At 39.3% G+C, this 20,707-nt stretch overlaps 1 protein-coding gene and 1 long non-coding RNA gene across 36 annotated transcripts in view; one reads left to right on the top strand and one right to left on the bottom strand.

Annotated features, from left to right (window-relative positions):
• Nucleotides 1–20,707, top strand: part of Eip74EF (Ecdysone-induced protein E74) — an 874,816-nt gene that overhangs the window by 820,469 nt on the left and 33,640 nt on the right. For 27 of the 35 annotated variants that reach the window (XM_067099139.1, XM_067099116.1, XM_067099125.1 and 24 more), the window contains one exon: nt 19,052–19,093. The exons of the other annotated variants lie outside the window; for them this stretch is intronic. In XM_067099139.1, the coding sequence (XP_066955240.1) occupies nt 19,052–19,093 (42 nt within the window). The remainder of the gene's footprint in view (nt 1–19,051; nt 19,094–20,707) is intronic. 35 annotated transcript variants of the gene reach the window in all.
• The window catches only part of LOC136835527 (uncharacterized), a 219,088-nt gene that overhangs the window by 75,913 nt on the left and 122,468 nt on the right, over nt 1–20,707 (bottom strand). The gene's annotated exons all lie outside the window — the stretch shown is intronic.

Genomic DNA, 20,707 nt, shown 5'->3' on the forward strand with positions numbered 1-20,707 from the left:
ACAGGGGTACCATGAGGGAACATCCCCTTCCCCCCAAACACCCTTAACCTGGTCGCTCCTGCTCGACCTCTTCCTGCCTCTAATGCCACTGCCATTCCTCTGTTCTTCTAAGAGGAGAAAAGGAGGCATTCCCCAACAAAAGTATTTTTTGCTTTGACATCTTAGTCAGCTCAACGGCGCAAGAAGTATACCATGCATCCGGATGGGAAATGAGCTGTAATGGATGACTGTGCTCAATGGCATGCGCATATGTGTAAGTACATATGTGCGAATGTATTAAGAAACTCGGAGCAGGATGACCCGAATAGAACACTGTGGTTGAACTGATTTTAAAAGGCAAGTTTTTAGTCATTTTCATTTACCTTTGGACTTTAGGAGAAGCTAACTTTGACTTTTTGGGGCCTCGGAGCGTTCGGTTTTGGCCTACATCCTCCAGGAGGAGGAGGAGGAGGAGGAGGAGGACAGGGGCTGGTTGTGTAACAGGGCAACAGAAACTGACGGAGAGAATATTTTCCTTAAAAGTTCACATCTCCCTCTAGTGTCGATTTTTGTCTGTCACTGCCTCCTCGCCGTGCCACTTGTTAAGACGTTTCGCAACATTTGAGCTGTTAAGATCTTGATTTAGGCGGCTGTCACTTTTCCATCGAGAATGGAGTTTGTTCCCTGTTTTGTGAAGGCACTCTTGAAACAATACTTGATGTATGTGTTGGTAATATAGTTTGTATGCATTATTCGGATTTTTTTTTCATTCGAAATTTACATGATTCCATTAGATGAAAACATCCATTATTTTTTATCCGTACGTCAACAACGTCCATCCTTCATGTTTTTAAGGAAATTCCGGTAATTAAATACTGTGTAGAAACAGTGCACATCTCATAATAATATATATTATGATCATAAATGCTTCATCATCTCCCCCTGTTCAAATTTCAGTTCCAGTAAAAAAAGGCCTTTTGTTTCGCGGACTCTTCTGCCATTGACCTCCTTTAAAATACCCTCAGAATTCAAACCCGCGTTTTCTAACGGAATTATCAACCGTTTCTCTCCTCCGCTTCCCACCTCTTCTCCTCCTCCTCCTCCTCTTTCCCTTCGGAACATGGGAGGAGAGTCGAGCGATATTGCTGGATCCATCGTTTCCTCCTCATGAGTATTTTCCTGTTCGTTGCGAAGGCGGGAATTTTTGTGTCGAGGCGAAGCGAAAGGGAGTGAGGTGAAGGAGGAAAGGAAAGGAGGAGGAGGCGGAGGAGGAGGAGGAGGATAACTTTCACGCATCCGTCGCCAGGGGGCTCCAGGGTCACCCGTGACGCAACCAACAGACAATTCAGTCCTTCCAGGAAACTCTTTGTTGCCGTTCTTATCCTGCCTAGTTATGATAGACCGCGTATATAGTTCTCGAAGACCTCCATGTTGCCTCGTCTATTTTTTTTTTTTTTTTTACGGACCGCCGATACACTTTATTGAGTTCTAATTAAAAAAAAAACTTATTACGGTGATCATACAGTAAAGGCACTGATTTTGATGTCTGTTACACTGAGACATTAGGAATCACTGTTTTTGTTTATGCAGATTTTATGCGTTTTATTAATCGATTAGGATTATCTTGCTATCCAAGTAGGACAGTACATGCTTTCGCCGCTTGATAACCCTTATCTCGATTTCCCTTGGAAAATATAACAGGGGAATTCCTTCTTACTGGGGAAATCCAGTTTTTATCCTAAATGAAAACTAGATATGAAACTAATAATCATGTACCAGTTTCTTGGACCAAAGAGCATCGTAACTTAAGTCTTAATTAACTCAAGTAAAATTACCACAAGAGAGATACAAAACCATGCAGAGTGAGCTTAGTGATCAACAATACTTTTTCAGCCAAATTTCATCTATTTTTTAATATATCAACTGAGGTACAAAGACGGGTGAGAGAGAGAGAGAGAGAGAGAGAGAGAGAGAGAGACTACTTTCAGTCACCTTGGCTGCCTTGAGAATTCATGCTCTGTTCGTTTTTAGATTGTATTTTCTAGAACGGGAATAGCTGGTTTATCATAGTTAACTACAGTTCCGCAATCCACGGTTATGTGTGCCGAGGTAAATGAATCACGTCGATATGAAAGCTACACCTGTCGTTTGCCAACCTTAATTTACAGTCCAGCAGGTATGGGCGAATTCTTTTATCCCAGGATTAAGAAGCTTCGTCACGAAATGAACGTTCAGAGTGATAATCCTGATGGCAATCGTTTTCTTGTGCGCCGTAGGGAACCGGAATAACCAAGTGCCTTGGTTTTGGAGGTGAATATAGACGTGAACGGGATCACTTCCATTCCAGTTGCATACCCCGTAGAATAAATGTCAGAGAAAGAGGAAAATGGCATTCGTGTCCTCTTTATTTTTGTCTGCGTGTTTTCATTTTATGCGCGATGATCCTCAAGTTGCTTTCCCAAGCTTTCCTAACTCCCCCCTTCCCGCCCCACCACGAAAAAGACATATGTAGTTTAGGTGTTTTCAAGTTTCCATTTAGGAAACATAAAGGATTCCCGGAAGGGAAAGTTCTCAGAATCCTCATCTAAGCAGCTGAAGTGTGCAAGTATTCGTGGAAGAGAGACAGATTCCTTTTGAAGATTTTTTTATACTTTTTTTATTCTTGAAGTTCTTTAAACCGACGGTAAGGTACAACTGTGGATGGATAAATGGGAGGAGGGGGAAGGGGGAGGGGAAGGCAAAGACGGATGGTGCAAAGAGAACAGCCTTAATAATCCCTTTGATGAGTGATGCCCGCTAAGATCTGATTCCGTCAAGGACGTCTAAAGGAGAATGTTTTTATTCCCTGTGACATCTTCGTTGATTCAGAATGGTTGGCTTTACCGTGATCAGTTTTTTTTTTTTTTTTATAAATCTGAAATCGTTAACACTCGAGAAATAAACAGCTGAAATTTTATATAAAACTTTTTCTAAGGAAACAAATAGCTGTTATTTTTCTTGCTTTGTGGTTAAAAATGACTGCTTTTAAATTATCATCAATGGTGGTGGCATTAATTATGCTACCTATGAATGATAATAATTTAAAATAATCGTCACTTTGTCAGTGAACTGTAGTAAATTCTAAGGCATCAGATCACTGCAGTCCTAAATGTATAATTAGCCCCCCTCCCAAAATAAAATATAAAGACAGGGTGCAAATTTCACGTGGGAGATGAATATTATATTCCAGGCGCACTTCGCAATTCCAGTGACGTCAGTCAAATTTGCTTTAGGATTTCAATTCATGCGGATTGATGTCATCGAGAAGAAAGCCCCCGGCCACAATCGGAAAATAAAATGACGTCACGGGGATGAATGAAACATCAGTCAAGCGACGCCGCCCGAGGGGGCCCTGTGACAAATGCAGCCATCAGTCACAACTCCTGAATTAATGTGACGTCAATAGGTGGTTTGCAATTGTTGCTGTCAGTCAGGACTCTTCTCATGCAGCGGGATAACGTCAGGCAGCGTCACATTTCTTCGCCGAATAATAATCCCGCGATGGGAAATGGAAATCGCCGATAAAAAACACGCCTGAATTCGAACAAAGGTCAGGCTCAACTTTAAGTTCGCTATGATTTCATTTCATGAGAGGCGGGCAGCGCTGGCAAAATGCTGCATCACTATCGCAAGTTCTTTCTGTCATTTTTTTTTTCTCAACAAATGTATTTTTTCAATAGTGGGAATGAAAAGTGCAGAAGCGTCAATGATGATAATACTTATAGCTGATAATAATAATAATACTATAACTAGTACTAGTAGAAGTGATCGGGGCGATAACAGTAACGATGTATCATTCTGACTCTTGATATAATAATAACAATAATAATAATCATAAACAGCTATTACTCGCAAGCTAGTAGCATGCAAATTAACGAGTTCAGGCTTACCCACACAGTAATAACAACAAATTAACTTAGTACTAATTATTATAATAATAATAATAATAATAATAATAATAATAATAATAATAATAATAATAATAATGCAACTTTATATTTATATATATTTTACGTAAATATATACTTTCCGAGCAATAAGTTCTAAGTTCGCAATTGCCGTCGTCCAGCCTGGGTCCAACCTTTTTCAATAGTTGTCGTCGTTTCCTATGTTCCTGTCATTTTCACGGTATGAGTACGCTAATATAATAATAATAATAATAATAATAATAATAGTAAAATCCGTTACGCGCAAACTAGTAACATTTATCTTATTGAGTTCAAGCTGATTCAAACTGGACGAGAGCAAAAACACATTTGACCGAGACATTCACCAACCGGCAAGCGAAGAGAGAGAGAGAGAGAGAGAGAGAGAGAGAGAGAGAGAGGAAAAAGTTGCTAAATGTTGCAACGGAGTGTTACCTAAGATTGCAGGTTCGACCTTTCCGCCTCCCATTGAGTAAGAGGGCCACATATATTCGCGGTGGACGGACGCTCTTGAGTTACTCAAGTTTTTACTTCATGTTCGCTCGCACGGGGTTAGTAGACATGACGATGCTAATAGCAGCGCCAGCTCCTCTTGGGCTCAGGCACTTTAATTACTGAGTTTGTGTGTATGTGCAGTAGGCGCATAAGCAGTTTACACACGCGCGCAATATATACTATCTATATATATACTGTACATATACACGATTTTAATCACAGTTGGTACGTTATTTTTATATATCAAACACCACAGGGAAAAAATGAAAAACAGGGAAAAATGTTTTTCATTTCTTCCCTGTAACTTTTATACACACACACACACACACACACACACACACACACACACATATATATATATATATATATATATATATATATATATATATATATATATATATATATATATATATGTGTGTGTGTGTGTATATATATACACACATATTTTATATAGTGAAACATGACAAGAAATATATATATGTATATATATATATATATATATATATATATATATATATATATATATATATACACAGTATAATAATATATATACATATAGATAATAGATAGATAGATAGGTAGACAGATAGATAGGATATAATCTTTGGCACATGTTTTTCTTTCCCATCCCTCGCTCTCATATGTATTATGTACTATTACTATGTCACTTTTTGTGAAATTATTTTATGAATGGACGTGAAGTTATGTCACTACAGTTATTAGTAACTCTCGAAGATATAGTTATGTTTTAAACTATAAGTACACAAAATGTAGGCACAGTTAAAAAGTGGTCACAGCTCGCTGGATGGAAATTTTTGTTCCTAAAGTTCACTTGGATATGTAAGAGGCTTAAATACGTACGTACTTAACCACACATTTACACGCACGGAATCATTTCTCTGGCATGTTAGGTATGTTTCTTGAAGACAAGTTTTCCTGCCTGTACTGTCTAATAGTTTTCTATAGGTTTGTAGTATGTTTTTGCCACTAAGTTTTCTATTTTTCTTTCTATCTATCTATTTATCTATCTCTATCTATCTATTTTTCTATCTATCTAGACTCGTGCACTGAATACATTTTCAGAGGAGGTATAGGGTTGTCAAATAACATTACACCATTGTAGGAAATTATAGCAGTCATGTTGACATAAGCTGCACAATTTAAATAATGAAAGCAATCATGCTGACATAAGCTGTACAACTGAAAAATAAACTATTAAGATTACAACCAAAACGAGTATAAAAAGATCGTTAACAACTGCAAAGCAAACGTCTCTGGAACGCTATAGGACATTTTAGCAGTACAACCGAAAAAGAAACTATTAAGACTGCAACCAACACGAGTGCAAAAAGATCGTTAACAACTGCGACCAATCGCAAAGTCCCTGAGTTCGTTTGCGTACGTTTACCTCTTGGGGTCGGAGTGCGTTCGTGACTTCGCACCTCGAACAATGTATCTGTGATTGGCACTCGGTGCCGGAGATTACGAAGCTTCCTGCAACCGTCGTGTTTCTGGTGTGGAGAAGAAGAAGAAGAAGAAGAAAAAAATGCATGTTGTGTGTAACACGGAGGTTAGACGTCGGGGGGCGGCAGGGGTGGCATGGTGGTAGGGGCTGGGGGTGATCGAAGGAAGGGGTGCAAGGGAGATGTAACGTAAACTTATCTTATGCAAGGGGCTTAGCGGTACATCAATGTCACTGGCGTTAGTTCAACCAGAAGAAGAGCTGTGCCTCGCCGAACAGCAGCGGTTAGTTAGTCCAAACAGCAGTATGTATCTATCTGCTACTCGTAAAATACCAGGCAGTAAAGACTGCCTCCGCTGTTATGTAATCGAGCTCTCTCTCTCTCTCTCTCTCTCTCTCTCTCTCTCTCTCTCTCTCTCTCTCTCTCTCTCTCTCAAACAGCTATGATTTAAATTATCTCCGAGAATGTGTGCCAATTCCATAATTAGAGTGAGAGGTCTTATTCGAGAGATGTTGCCATTATTATTATTATTATTATTATTATTATTATTATTATTATTATTATTATTATTAGTGTAACTTCCTGTAATCATAATTAATTATGACTATACCGTAAGATCATGTACCAAATTAATGATTCTTCAACCTTGATTTCGTATTTATGTCTTCAGTAGCAGAAGTAATTATGCCTTTGTTATTGTTGGTGAAGAAGTGGATTATAGAGTCGTAGTGAGAATACAATATATCTGTTTTCAAAGGGATTATATGCGCGCTAAATTTAGTCTCTTGACTGCCATTTTAAATTTATTATTAACATATGGTCTTATTGGTTTATAATCATCCACACTAGACAATCACTGACACGATGTGCTTATATATATATATATATATATATATATATATATATATATATATATATATATATATATATATATATATATATATATATATATATATATATATATTCATTTTATAATTTCATAATACTGAAATAGATACAAAAATTGCACAATTTTTTTTTTGCCAAGATATGTGAACATTTGAGCGAAGCATAACCTCAGATAGGTATTGATCGTTCTCGTAAATGTAAAGATACCACCGGTGCCCGAGCACAGAGAAATTTCGAGAGTTGCGGAATTAGGAGTCGGCTAGAGAAAAACTTGGCAAGGCAATTACCGAGAATTCACGGTCTCGGTAAAAAGAGCGTCAGATGAATTCTCGTGATGTATGAATTACTTGGAAGGGACAAAAACGGCAGCATACGCTACTAAGACTCACTGTTCTCTATGTAGTGTTTACTTACACAAAAATAAGTGAATGGTTCTGCTAAATCATCGTCATCATCATCGCTTCCAACGCTACCAAATGGGCCTCTGCAAAATTCCGCCACCCATTTCTTTCTTGTGCTTTATCTTCCACAAATCTCCACTCATCTCCAACCTCCCTTCTCATAGTTCTCATAGGTCTTCCACCTCTTCTGGGGCCCACAGAAGCTGACACATATCACGTACTATTCTTCTAAAGGGTTGAGCGGAAGACATGTCCAGGCCATCTCCATCTCCCTTTCATCATTATCTCATCTACATACGGATCTGTCATAATTTCCCCTTATAGTATCATTCCCAACTTTTCTGTCATCCGATTCCCAGTATTCCTCTTCAAGCTTTATTGTCAAATCGACAAAATCTTCAGGATATAGTTTCACTGTCATATCCTGATAACTGTACAGATCGTGCCAAACTTATGTATAAACTTACTTTTATAAACAGTTTCAATTTTTGGTTTTCCAAACCTTGTCCAGCTTGCCCATTGTTTGCTTTGCCTTTCACTAAACTCCAACTCAAGAGAACCTGTACTGGATATCATTGTTCCTAAATAATAATATTCTGTGCATATTTTGTCCTTATTACTTCTGTTTTTCTTAGTTTGAAATTCATCTCTCTAGATATGTAATACATTAAACTGAGTAGCCTTTGAAAATCTAGTTGTGGTTTGCTGATTAAAACAGTTTCATCTGTCCATGGAAGTCTGTCAGTTTTCAGTAATCATTCAACTCTAAACGTTCTCTTCCATCTCCGACCACGTTTTTAATGATAAAATCCGTGAGTTGGACAAACAGAGAAGGTGAAATAACATTCCCTTGTAGTACCCCAGTATTTGCAACAAATTCACTTTACAAAGCCCTATCAACTTTATCTCTGCAACTACTTCGTTCATGGATAATTCAACGAAAATGCCACACTTAAATTAGAACTAAAAATTTAGATTCGTGTGTGTTTGTTTGTGTGTGTGTGCATGTATGTGTATATACAATGTGAATATAGGTAAGCACAAAGAGAGAGTGAGAGGGAGAGACAATTCGAGTACTTTGGTTGTTTCTTTCAACGTCTTTTCCTACTCATTGCATTTCTATACTCTTACACTGCGTGTCTAACAGATTCTTTACTTTAATGTGGTCTTTGTAAGCAGAATAATGCACGTATATCTCTTCCGTCACATCTTCGGCTAAAAGGCTTTTTGATAAAACTTGCGTGTATGATTGCGTGCGCGCGGGCGTGCATGAATGTCAGTGGGGAGTCGTGATTGGTTGATGACACTAACCTTGAAGACAACTTTCTCCCCCCTTCCTCTTTTCCGCTTCGAAGATGTCGAGAGAGCGCGATGGTGCTCTTTCTCTCTCTCTCTCTCTCTCTCTCTCTCTCTCTCTCTCTCTCTGCCTGTCTTAATTAGGGGAAGGGGGCGGGTGAGAGGGGAGAGGAGGAGGTGGGAAGTGAATGGCTGGATGAAGGCGGTGGTTTCTGAGGTCGGGGGGAGGGGTTGGAGGGGTTGGGGATTTTGTGGGAGGAAACGGAATCTATGTCAACATTTCCTGTGGAAAATAATAGCAACACCAGCTCCATAATGGTGGAGGGTTCACATACAATTGCCTTTGTGATAGACAAGAACGCGCCGTTTCACGGACTGGTCTCAGACGGCCGCAGCAAGTTATTTTGCAATAATGCTAACTTCTTATGGTGCTATTGTTCTCAGTTTTTCATTTTTTATCACATAAAAGAATTCCAAGCAATATTAATTACTCCTGATGTCATGTTCCGTTTATTTATGATGATGCGAAATTGAGTAACTTAATATATTGTATGTATATATATGTATATATATAATTATATATATATACAGTACATATATATACATACATATATAATACACACATACAGACATACAGACACACACACACACACACACACATATATATATATATATATATATATATATATATATATATATATATACACACACACACCTGTTTACATGTATATTTAGCAGTGCAGTACTTTAATAGCTATTTACGCGAGATGCAAAGAAAGTCGACCAAAGAAAATGACCTTCTGCATGCAAAAATAGAACAGAAAAAAGCCCCTTCCCAGAAAATAAGAGAAAAAGAAAAGAATAGAAAAAACCCGGGTCTCAAGAATCTCCCTTCTCAAACCTGACCCAGAAAAGGTAAACAATAGCGCTAATGATGACGTAAACCCTGGTCGTACAAAGGCTTCCCATTCATGGCGGACTAAAAAGATCACTTCGTTATTTTATTTATCTGCATCCTACTTTCAGCTGGTTATATCGGCTGAGGCTGAGGAGTAGGAGGAGGAGGAGGAGGAGGAGGAGGAACAAGCTGCTCCTCTCAAGTGTCACAAAATGATTTCGCAGTTTCAGTTTCATTTTCCTGTCTTTCTCCCCCCCCCCACACCTTCGGAGCCAGGTCCTTTCAGCTGGGTATCACAACTGAAGGTTATTGCTCTCCTTCGGCACTTGCTGTTCGATCATTATTGAATTTCGAATTTTTCCGAAATCTAATTAAATTCTCTCATTCGTAAGGAATGCTGGGTACGTGTTTATTAGTGTACTACATTAAATAACAGCGTCTGTCACACATTTCAATTTCTTTTCTGCCTCTCAATTCGAATGTTTCTCTCGTTACCTAAGAGTGCAAGATTCTCGGCTACAGAAAATAAACTTCCTCCTCAGCCACCTCACACCGCCTCCTCCTCCTCCTCCTCAGCCCCGATCTTAGCCTCAGTTTCATTCTCTTGCACTCTCTTCAGACCCCTTCCACCTCAGCCCCACCCCTCCCTCCCGCGTCCTCTATCCCGTCGACCCAGTGTGACCTCCCAGGAGAAGGCTGTGACGTAAGACATGACGCCAGGACTTATGTAAGAACACCAACGCTCTTACCGACGAGACCCTCCGCTTGATAGGAAGTAAAGAAAGAGGAAGAGGAGATGAAGGGAGGAGAGAGAGAGAGAGAGAGAGAGAGAGAGAGAGAGAGAGAGAGAGAGAGCTGTGAGTAGATGCACAAAGAGATGGCATTCTCCGCTGAAATAAAATATGACACACTTAACTTTTCTAGTCGGATCTGGTGCTACCGGTATCTCGGCCGAAGTTACAACGAACTACTTAATGTTGTAACTAGTCCATTTTCATGAAGGAATTACATGTAATATGCTACAGCGAAATAGAAAAGTACAGAAAAGGAAGAAACAAAGATAAAAAAAATAAATATGTCATCTTTGCTCCACATCGCCCTTCGGCTCAAGCTATGGAATTCCTATGTCATAAACGGAATTTGCCGACAGAAATAAAAGGAGACGAGAGAGAAAGGCGGCGATGAAAAGAGAGAAAGGAGAGCAAGATAGGCGGTCGCTGAAAAGGGTCGTCTTATTCACCGCCGACCACCTTGTTTCCCGGCGTTCGCCCACTCGCAAAAGTTCAGGAGATCCAGATACATTTAGCTCTCCCCTCACTAACCTGTCACTGCAGTCCCCTCAGGTGAAGCTTTCATTGTCCCACACCAATTGGTCTCAGGGTTGGTGAATATATCAGCGAAGACCGTCTTGACCGTTTGTCATGAATGGTATGAATAACACCGTTTGCTTGAAGGCAGAAACCTGAGCGGACGCATCTGCAGACCGTCCCTTCAAAAAACAGTCATGACTCCAGAGGGTGAGAAAATGGATTTTCGTTTGGCGCGGAAACCCGGGGACTCGGAGGGTGATGTTGCATTATTTTTCGGCGGGAGGGAAGACGTCTGTTTGATGTGGAGGTACCCAGTGGGTTACCTGACCGGAGGCGTCGACCAGGAGGAGGGGGGGAGGGTAGCTGGGAGTTATTTCTGGGGGTAGAGGGATTGAACGAGTCGCAGGATACTCCGTTGGGTGGGAGAAGGAGGACGCATGCAAGGACATTAATAGCCTTAGGCTTCGTTCGGCTGGGAAAATGCTTGTCAAGAATATGTGTCTACCGGATTAGCTATGCAGTTTACGCGATCGTAATTAACCGAAGTATCTCCAGTGTCTCAGTCCTCTTGACCAAGGGGCATCATTCGCCTAGTCCTGATCGCACACAGCCATGAGAGAAAGTCCTCTCGTGATGATGACAATGCTTGTATTTCTTCTTCATGGAACTTTTGCCTTCTGGCTGCAGCTTCTACTCGCTGATACAGCATGCACACGGTTTCCTGCAGTCCGTAGGCTGTTGTTTGTTCTCTTATTTTTTCTCAGTGTGCTGAACCAGTGAACATTTATCAACAATAGGCACCTGAATAGCCCTCAATGAAATGATATAAAATATCATTATACCTGAGGTATACCCAGTGACAGTTATGTAAAGTGATTGGCATGTGGCCTACTTATGATGAAAATGTTTCTCAGAGGAGACCTGGAAGTCACCATTCAGTCTTCGTTTATGCAAGTAAGCTGTACCAAATACCCGCTTCCCCATCTTTTCCCTCCCTTCCCCACCGCCCAGAAGAAACTTTTACGTAGAAAAAAATTAACTCGTAAAAATTTACTTAAATCAGATTTACCTTGGGAATGAAAATACGGAGCTACTATAATGTTTTGACAGATCTATTCAAATTTACTTTCATTGAACTGTAAAAATATACTGTTAAGGCGATTCAACATTTCTTCTCATAAGAATCTTCATCGTCACTGGTAGTGGTCCTTAAACGGCCCGATTCTTTCTTTGAAACTTCAACTGCGATTTCTTGCGTAACAGTGACTCGACTTTTCTATTCTCTAATGTCACTGCGATGATTTGGAAAATGTCATGTTTTTTTCGGTTGTTTCCAGGTCGCAGAAACTATTGGCAAACGTCTTTTGCAAATCTGTATTTTTTAGAATTTCATTCTAGCTCAGCCAACTAAAAACTTCCAATTTATTGGAGTTATATTTTAAAGCAAGTTATTTTGGCTTTGTAATGACTGTGTTACATTTTTATGTTTACACCAATTCTTATCGGACCTGACCCTGAATTACCGTTTCTTTCAACAGAAGTTCTTATAACATTATGCATCTATTTCATTTTGTAACTTCATTCTCTCTCTCTCTCTCTCTCTCTCTCTCTCTCTCTCTCTCTCTCTCTCTCTCTCTCCAGGCTTCGACTATTACTCCATGGTTCTCACTAACAGGGAAGTATCTTGTAAGTGTTGTTGTGCAAGTTACATAAATGAGAAGGAAAGAGGAAGGGGGTAGCAAGGGGTGAGGGGAAAGGAAGGTGAGGTGCTAGAAGTGAAGGAGGAGGGAGAGGAGGAGGAGGAGGTCTTGAAGGAAATGCGATTACCAGAAACACGTTTGGGTCCGCGTTGGTTCTTGAAGGGTTTCTTGGCAGCGTTCAGTTTTACTTTGTCGTTGTTTCAAGGGTAATGGCATCTGGTACAAGACATTGGCTATATAGGGCAAGACTCGATTAGTCTTTTCGGCTTCTCTCAAAACAAAACAAAAATATGGTGATAATATTACTCAATGAGTAACCTAAATGGGCGCATTACTCTGCCTCTGAAATTCCGCATCTTTTCGTATTTAAACTGAACATGATTCCGGAATTCGGTTTTGTCTTTGTACAATTCTCAGTAGGTAGCGTATTTACAGTTCCTTTGCAATTTTGCAAATTTCTGTAATAAAAAATTATTAGGTGAGGAATTACTGAATAGAAATTTTAATTGCTTATCGAAATGCCAAATCTCAATCACCGTCATGCATTTGCAGCCATCACTGTCATAGGATAAGGCGCCCACTCCAGCACGGTAATGATCTGAGAGTGCTGATTAGTGCGCAGTAAGGCTTCACTGTTATATTTTCCTGTTCTTCTACAAATGAAATCGTCAGTTACTTTCCTAAGCTCTTTCTCTGGCGTAAGTGTTTGTTAAAATCATTCTCTGCCCCTCAGTTCTTCTACAGTATCCTATCCATAATGTTATCACTAACAAGAAGAGCTCGGCCTTTCATATGCGCGCTGTTCCGAGGCCTTTATCCTTCTGCAATAGTGAACTAACTGACCTTGTCTTGCGATGAACAATATTTTCCGGTTTATGAGGCATTTCAGACCGAAATACCTGTCTGCACATCATGACCGCTATATTTGTGTGCTTGCACCAGTCATGTTAACCGTCCTTTACCTGAGCTTACCTCCAGATAGCATGACCCACTTTCCCCTTTCTCTGTTCGCTTCTGTTCCCCTCTCCTGGGCGCTCAACTCTGACATTTCAGCTCCAGCCTTGTGTGGGCGTGTAGGCGTTGGTGGCGGGGGAAGGCAAGGGGGTGCCCCTTTGGAGTTTGAGAAGAGAGTTGGAAACGGGGAGGGGGAAAGACAGAGAGAGGGAGAGAGAGAGAGAGAGAGAGAGAATCACACACACACACACACACACACCACACCAGGTTGGGAGAGGGGATTAAAGAACGAAATCCAGAGTTCTGTTCGGTAAGAGGGAGAAAATAATCAAGCAAAAGATGACAGATGCTTCGCAGGACGAAGCACAGCACGAACGCAGATCAAGGAAAGAGCCGAGCATATTTCACCATGACGCCGAGATCGAGAAACAGGTTAAGAAGAGTATGGTTACACTCGGGAGACGCGGCCGTCCTATTACGAAATCCTGTTCTTATGTAACGTATGCAATAAAACCTTGGGTGTACCTAACATGCGATAGGAAGACGGATATTTAAGACCGAGGAAGGAGCGATGTGATGTAGACTTGCTATGTCAGGTGTTGCCTACTCTCGGCAATCCTGAAGCTCCTTCTTCCCTGGAAAACGAAGTTCTGCAAAAAGCCATCGTTAACTGCGTTACAAATGATAACGTTTGTCAGTTACCTAACATTTTCTCCTGTACGCATTATTACGTTGTACGCGCCCGTAAGCTATTTATTTCTGTTCAAGTATTTAATGGTTTCGCAAGCCGTTCTTTGTTCGTGTGAAAAAGCCTCTGCTGTTTACAAGAGCTTTTTCGCAGGCTTCAATCGCCTATTATTTTGAGCGTTTTAAAAAATTTAAAACAGTTCATCAAAGTCGGAGAGAGAGAGAGAGAGAGAGAGAGAGAGAGAGAGAGAAAACAAAATTCGCCACCCCCCCTCCATCCTCTTCTTCCTTCTCCCTCTTATCCATCATCTTTCTTCTTCCTGTGGTGGTCCTTAACTCTTCCTTGGCCCCTTTATGACTTGAAGGAGATTCCCTTGACCTTGTTCTTCTTGTTTTACTTTTATCTTTTTTTTTTTCCTTTCCCTCTTCCCTTGAGAGTCAATGAGGAAAAGGCGCTATGACAGGGTTTCTTGTTGGATGAAGGAAGACGTCGTAGGACAGGATGTAGGTCTTACCCAATAGCGACTCTTAATGGCTTCTGTCGGAATTTAAAATATATATATATATATATATATATATATATATATATATATATATATATATATATATATATATATATATATATACACACTACCACATATATATATATTTATATACACATATATATATATATATATATATATAGATGTGTGTATATATATGTGTATACACAAATATATACATATATATATATATATATATATATATATATATATATATATATATATATATATATTAGATAGATAGATAGCTATAAATATATATAGATGTACATATAATAAATACTTATTTATACATTTTATTATTATTATTATTATTATTATTATTATTATTATTATTATTATTATTATTATTATTATTATTATTTCTAGGTTGGAGGCCTCATATCGATTGGTAGAGAGTAATATAATCCTGACATAATGGCTACATTTCAGTAAGAATAATTAGCATTATATCTTAACTGGAGAGAGAGAAAAATCCACGAAAAACCACAAGTAGAAACAACTACATCAATTCCTAAAGTTCCGAGTGCAGGAATTAATCAGGTGCGATAAGAAAGAGAAAGAAAACAACTCGTGCGTATAACGTCATACCGTGAAATGTCTCAAGTTCATAAATGAAAAGGACTATTTTGGAGTCCTGTAACGTCAGCATTCAAGTTTGCTTGACTGCAAAAGCAGAATCTGGGAGGGTGGGGGGTGGGTGGAGGGAGGCGGGAGAGGGGCGAAAACATTGCACAGGCGAAGCGAGCGGGTGTGTGAGAGTGGCAATAATTGGGTGAGAGCGATGACGCAGGCTGTGACGTCACGGATGGAGGAAGGGTTCCAGAGACTCCCACACTCGCCAGCATTATGCAACAACTTCAATGTCTTTCCCGTACCTGTTATTGGACATTCGGGGTTGCGGGTGGCGGGGGTTTGTTGCCGCCACCTGGGGCGAGAGAGAGAGAGAGAGAGAGAGAGAGAGAGAGAGAGAGAGAGAGAGAGTCTTTCTAAGACCTGTGATGAAGCAGATGAGCTTCTAGCACAGAGCGACACACTGGTGTCGATCATTATTTTCAAGGCAAATGGACAACCGTTTTTCAGCGAAATAAGAATCAAATTACAGCGGAAAAAGAGCCGTGAAAAAATTCTTCGTCTGTCGCTCATTAGCAAAGCCTCATTACGCAGCAATTTTTTTTTAATGAAATTAACAACGACTTCCTTCTTCATAATTATACTACGTACCTGTTGTTATATAATAATAATAATAATAATAATAATAATAATAATAATCAAGTGATGATGACAAAGACAACGATAATTCACCTCGGGTCCTGCCTCTCAGCAACAAATGCAATTGTGTATTCATCATTACACAGAAGCAGCGTTTCCCGAACGATGTCTGAGTGAATCACAACATGCAACCAATCTAACGACCTGTTTGTTATAAAGGAATAATAATAACACGGACCTCCCATGCGAGTGAGATCATGCGAATAAACTGGGCGTCGCTGGGCAAAAGTACCTTCCGAAATGGAGAGAGGAGTTTTTGTTTCTTTGTGTCGCGAAGACAACTCTCCCCCTTTCCGGTCTGGTACGGTCTTTCAGTGATGCGGGCCGCTTCCGCTGCGAAGAGAAGGAATAAAACGACCTTCTTCGAGTTTCGTGCCAGTGAAATATAAACATTTTCGTACGGCTTAAAAAAAAACACACGCAATGAATAAGATGACTTAATTTTTCGTCTAATGGCCTGTTAGAGAACTATTTTTTTACAAGGTTTAAAAAAATGACCGTATCGCTCCATAGCGTTTTTATTTCATACAATGATATTCTAAGGCATAGAATATCATTGTGTGAAAAAATATACATATATATATTCGTGGAGCTTATGAAGCTCATTTTAAAACTTCATTCTATAACATTTTTATAAAAATATGAAAACCCTTTTCAAACGGAGCCGGTGTAAGGTCCCTAAAACACAGTCACATTTTTATATCGAAATATAAAAGGCTTTTTCATAAGGGAACTAATGCAGCGTACCCCATGACATCGTCGCATTTTATGCTGAAACAGGAAACTAATGTATGATGTCTTATCACTTCATGAGTACAAAAAAAAAAAGAAAAAAAAAATACACACAAAAAGGCCAATCGATAGCTAAATAAGAGCATTGACAAACTGCCAAATTTTCCGCTTCTATAAACAGTCAAGCAGCCAAATATCCATTCATTAGACATTAAAAGAAGACAGGCTATGCAATATGCATTCTGTCCGTACCGTTTCCCAAAGCATTCCGCCCAGATAGCAAACAGTGAATCCGCATCGCCGGTGTTATGGATACAAATGATAAACGGCCGCAAAAATAGCAACGGATAGATAGCATCTGCCCCGACACGTCTATTCTAGGAAGTTAATAAACATCGAGGCGGAACAGGGGATTATCGCCATTACCGAACCCCTGCAGAGGAATAGTTGTCCTTTGCGACGTGTCGTCAAATGGCCACAGGTGTAACGGTTGATGGCTATTTTCAAGGTGAAGGCGTGAGGGTAGGAGTGGGGGAGGGGGGTTATGTTGGAGAGGGGAGGGGGAGAAACAAGTATATATGTCGATGAATCACAAACGCATGTGTGTAATCAGCCTGTACAGACATAGTCGATATTATATATAATATATTATATATATATATATATATATATATATATATATATATATATATATATATATATATATTATATATATTATATGTCTTTTACTGTAATACTACAATATAATATGAAGTATTGTGTATATAATGTCTTTACTATAATATATACAATATATATATGAAGATAAATATATATATGTATATATATATATATATATATATATATATATATATATATATATATATATTATTATATGTATATATAGGCTATATATATATATATTGTGTATATGTACGTGTGTGTATAAATATACTGCATATATATATTTACAATTCCAAGCCTAACCCCGCTGCTCTAAAGCCTATAGCAGCAAGGTTCATTATAAAGCCGTACACTATGAGCCCCTGTCCCCGCCCCTACATAGTGGAGCTGTTTAGCAGAGTTGGAAAAGAAGGGAAAGAGTGGCTGTACGGGATAAGTACCAAACTGATTGGTTAAGCGTAATATCAATAACTTAAAAATTTCAGTATGGTAATTTTCTCAATCAGACCATTCTTAGTCATTCAATCAGGTCTCGCTTATTTTATCCTGCCAGGACGTAACACGATTACGATAACGGCGGGAGCGAAGCGGTAAGAGATAAACGAGGCAGAGAAGAAACAAAAACTGAGAGAGAGAGAGAGAGAGAGAGAGAGAGAAATGCGAAGAGGGGAGAATGAATGGATAAAGGACACATTCTTGAGCGATGGTTGATCCCTCTTATTATTAGACAACGTGTGGTGGAGACAGAGAGAGAGAGAGAGAGAGGTGGTGGTTGAGAAGCGACTCAGATGTGATGGTGTACCTCATGATGTAATGGCTTTTTATTTGTTTGTTTGTTGTTCTTCTTTCCTTGGCAAAACGGCATGTTGGTTACATATGCGTGAACCCGTTATAACAAATCGCCATCAACAGGGGACTCCACCATATGACGTTTGCTTTACAATGTACCTTTATTTTTAAAAAAAAAAGAAAAGCTACATAAAAGTTTGAGCTGTAAATAGAAATCTGTAAGTGTGCAGCGCGCCGTAAGTAGGGGCTTTGTAATAACTATGAATATTAAAGAAGCTAAACAAACTGAATGATGCAAAGCAAAGACTGCTGCCTCGTGGATATATTTTACCCTCTTTCGCTGTGATCGAACAATCCCTAGGAGAGAGAGAGAGAGAGAGAGAGAGAGAGAGATTGGGGTTATGGAGGAGTTTAGGAGATTGAGATCCCTTGCGGATGTATTTAATATTGGCGGCAATGTCCCCCTGGGGCAGCAGTGACGAAGGGGGAAACTTACGCTCGAAGAAAAGAAGGGAAAGGGAAGGGAGGGGAAGGAGGGGAGTGGAGGGGTGAGTCACAGGTGCTGAGGAAATGGAAGAGGAGAGGAGAGGAGAGGAGCAGCAGAAGGAGGAAGCTGTAGACCGCTATGGAAAAAGGGGAAAAGTGAATAGGGGAAGGTAATGAGAGAGAGAGAGAGGGGAGAGAGAGAGAGAAAGAAGGAAACATATAGGGAGAGAGAAGAGATAGACAGGGGAGAGAGAGTTGCGGGGGGGAGGGGCTGCCTAACTTATCATCACGAAAACCACGTAGGCTGAATAGGAGTCAAGGTTTTATAATATTTCTCCCATTACAAATTATGCACTCATTAAACACACTTCTGTTTCATGAACTTTCATATATATATATATATATATATATATATATATATATATATATATATATATATATATATATATATATATATATATATATATATATATATATATATATATATAATATTACAGCGAATTATAGTAATATATCTTTTGTTCTTTGCAGGTGAGCCTGATTTCTACACGGATCCCTTTCTACTCTGGAACTGTGAGTGTGCGAATATGGTTTTTGTTTTTCTTGCTGATAGTTGAACTAGATGAGAATTATTTTCATGAGAGATATGTATCAATATTCGATTATAATATCTTCACGTGTGAAGTACTTATATGTAACTTCACGAGTAGGGAATTTGGCTCAAAAATGAAACAAAGGAATCTTTTAGGAGTTTATCGAAGTTTCAAACAGAATGAATGAATCAGTGAGCACAAATCTGTTTCATGGAAATGAAAGAATATGAGTATATTCTAAATAAATGGGATAAAAAAAAAAAAAAAAGAACATGAATGCCAATATAACGTCATGTTTTTCTTGCCTACTGAGGAAGCTGTTGCCTTTAGAGTGAATTTAAACTTGAGAGACTAGTATTAGGAAAAGTTAAGGATGTTGCCTGACTTGAGCAATCTCGGTTAGAGGCTGTGTCCTGTTATCGGAAATTCTTTACCATCAGTTTGCAGACGCTGTCAACATCCGGTCATGTATGCAGCAAGCTCTTCTTCATTCACAAATTAAAATTGCGGCTTCGACCATTTCACCCATCTTGCAATATGCCTGGCAGGAAGTGTCGTCAAATCACGTATCAAAACTGAAATCACCCGGTAAAGACCAGTTGTGTGATGAATAACCATTATTGAAAAAGACATTAATCACTCAAGATACAACAAATAAAAACTCTCTGGAAAATAAGGCAGCGATGCTAATGTTTTGTTAGTGGTGAAGCTCCCTTCCTTTTCACATCATTTTATTAGTTAAGGTTTGTTTTACATGATGAGAATGTATTCTCCCTGTGTGTCTTAGCGGAGTCAGCCCTCCAGCGACACGGCGTCACTGGCTGAGTGAGTTACCATGACAACCTCTTGGGGTTGAAGATGATGTTTGTCCGTGAAAACTTGCAATATTTCTCTCTTTCTCTCTCGCCATCTCCCTCTACACACACATACACACGCGCGTGCATATATATATATATATATATATATATATATATATATATATATATATATATATATATATATATATATATATATATATATATATATATATATATATATTGTTGTTTTGCCTTGTATGTGTCCTCGCCTCTCCAACATACTCTCACTAATGCCATTCATATCATCTCGTCGCATCCCAAGCAGCTCTCACATTAGCTCGAACACCTAGCTTTCTCGGCTCCGTTACTTTTCCCTCGCCGTGTATCACTCTTCATTTTTCTCTTTTTCATTCACATCGAAGACAGAACACACGTCACACTGGTGCTGTAGGGAAGAGGCGTTTCTTATTCTCCGAAGCTTCCTCAGCATCTTCAGTAGCTTCATTTAGTAACAAGTAAATATCCTCATACAATGTAAATACACATACGGATAGAAAGATGTGTAAAAAGGGCGTAAGAAAAAACGGGGTTCCCGACCCCTTTGGAGTACACGTGTGAGAGCTGTGATGCTTAGATTAACCCTGAAGTCCCTTATCCCTTCTCCTTCCCCTCAAGAGCCTTTTCTCCCCTTATTCTCTCTCTCTCTCTCTCTCTCTCTCTCTCTTGTTTTCCTTGGAGTCCCCGCAGTCCCATAGCAAAGGGGGTAAAAGCTCTCCTACTGTTTGCTTGTTGAATAT

The sequence above is a fragment of the Macrobrachium rosenbergii genome, chromosome 55 (assembly GCF_040412425.1).
Source record: "Macrobrachium rosenbergii isolate ZJJX-2024 chromosome 55, ASM4041242v1, whole genome shotgun sequence".
Classification (NCBI taxonomy): domain Eukaryota; kingdom Metazoa; phylum Arthropoda; class Malacostraca; order Decapoda; family Palaemonidae; genus Macrobrachium; species Macrobrachium rosenbergii.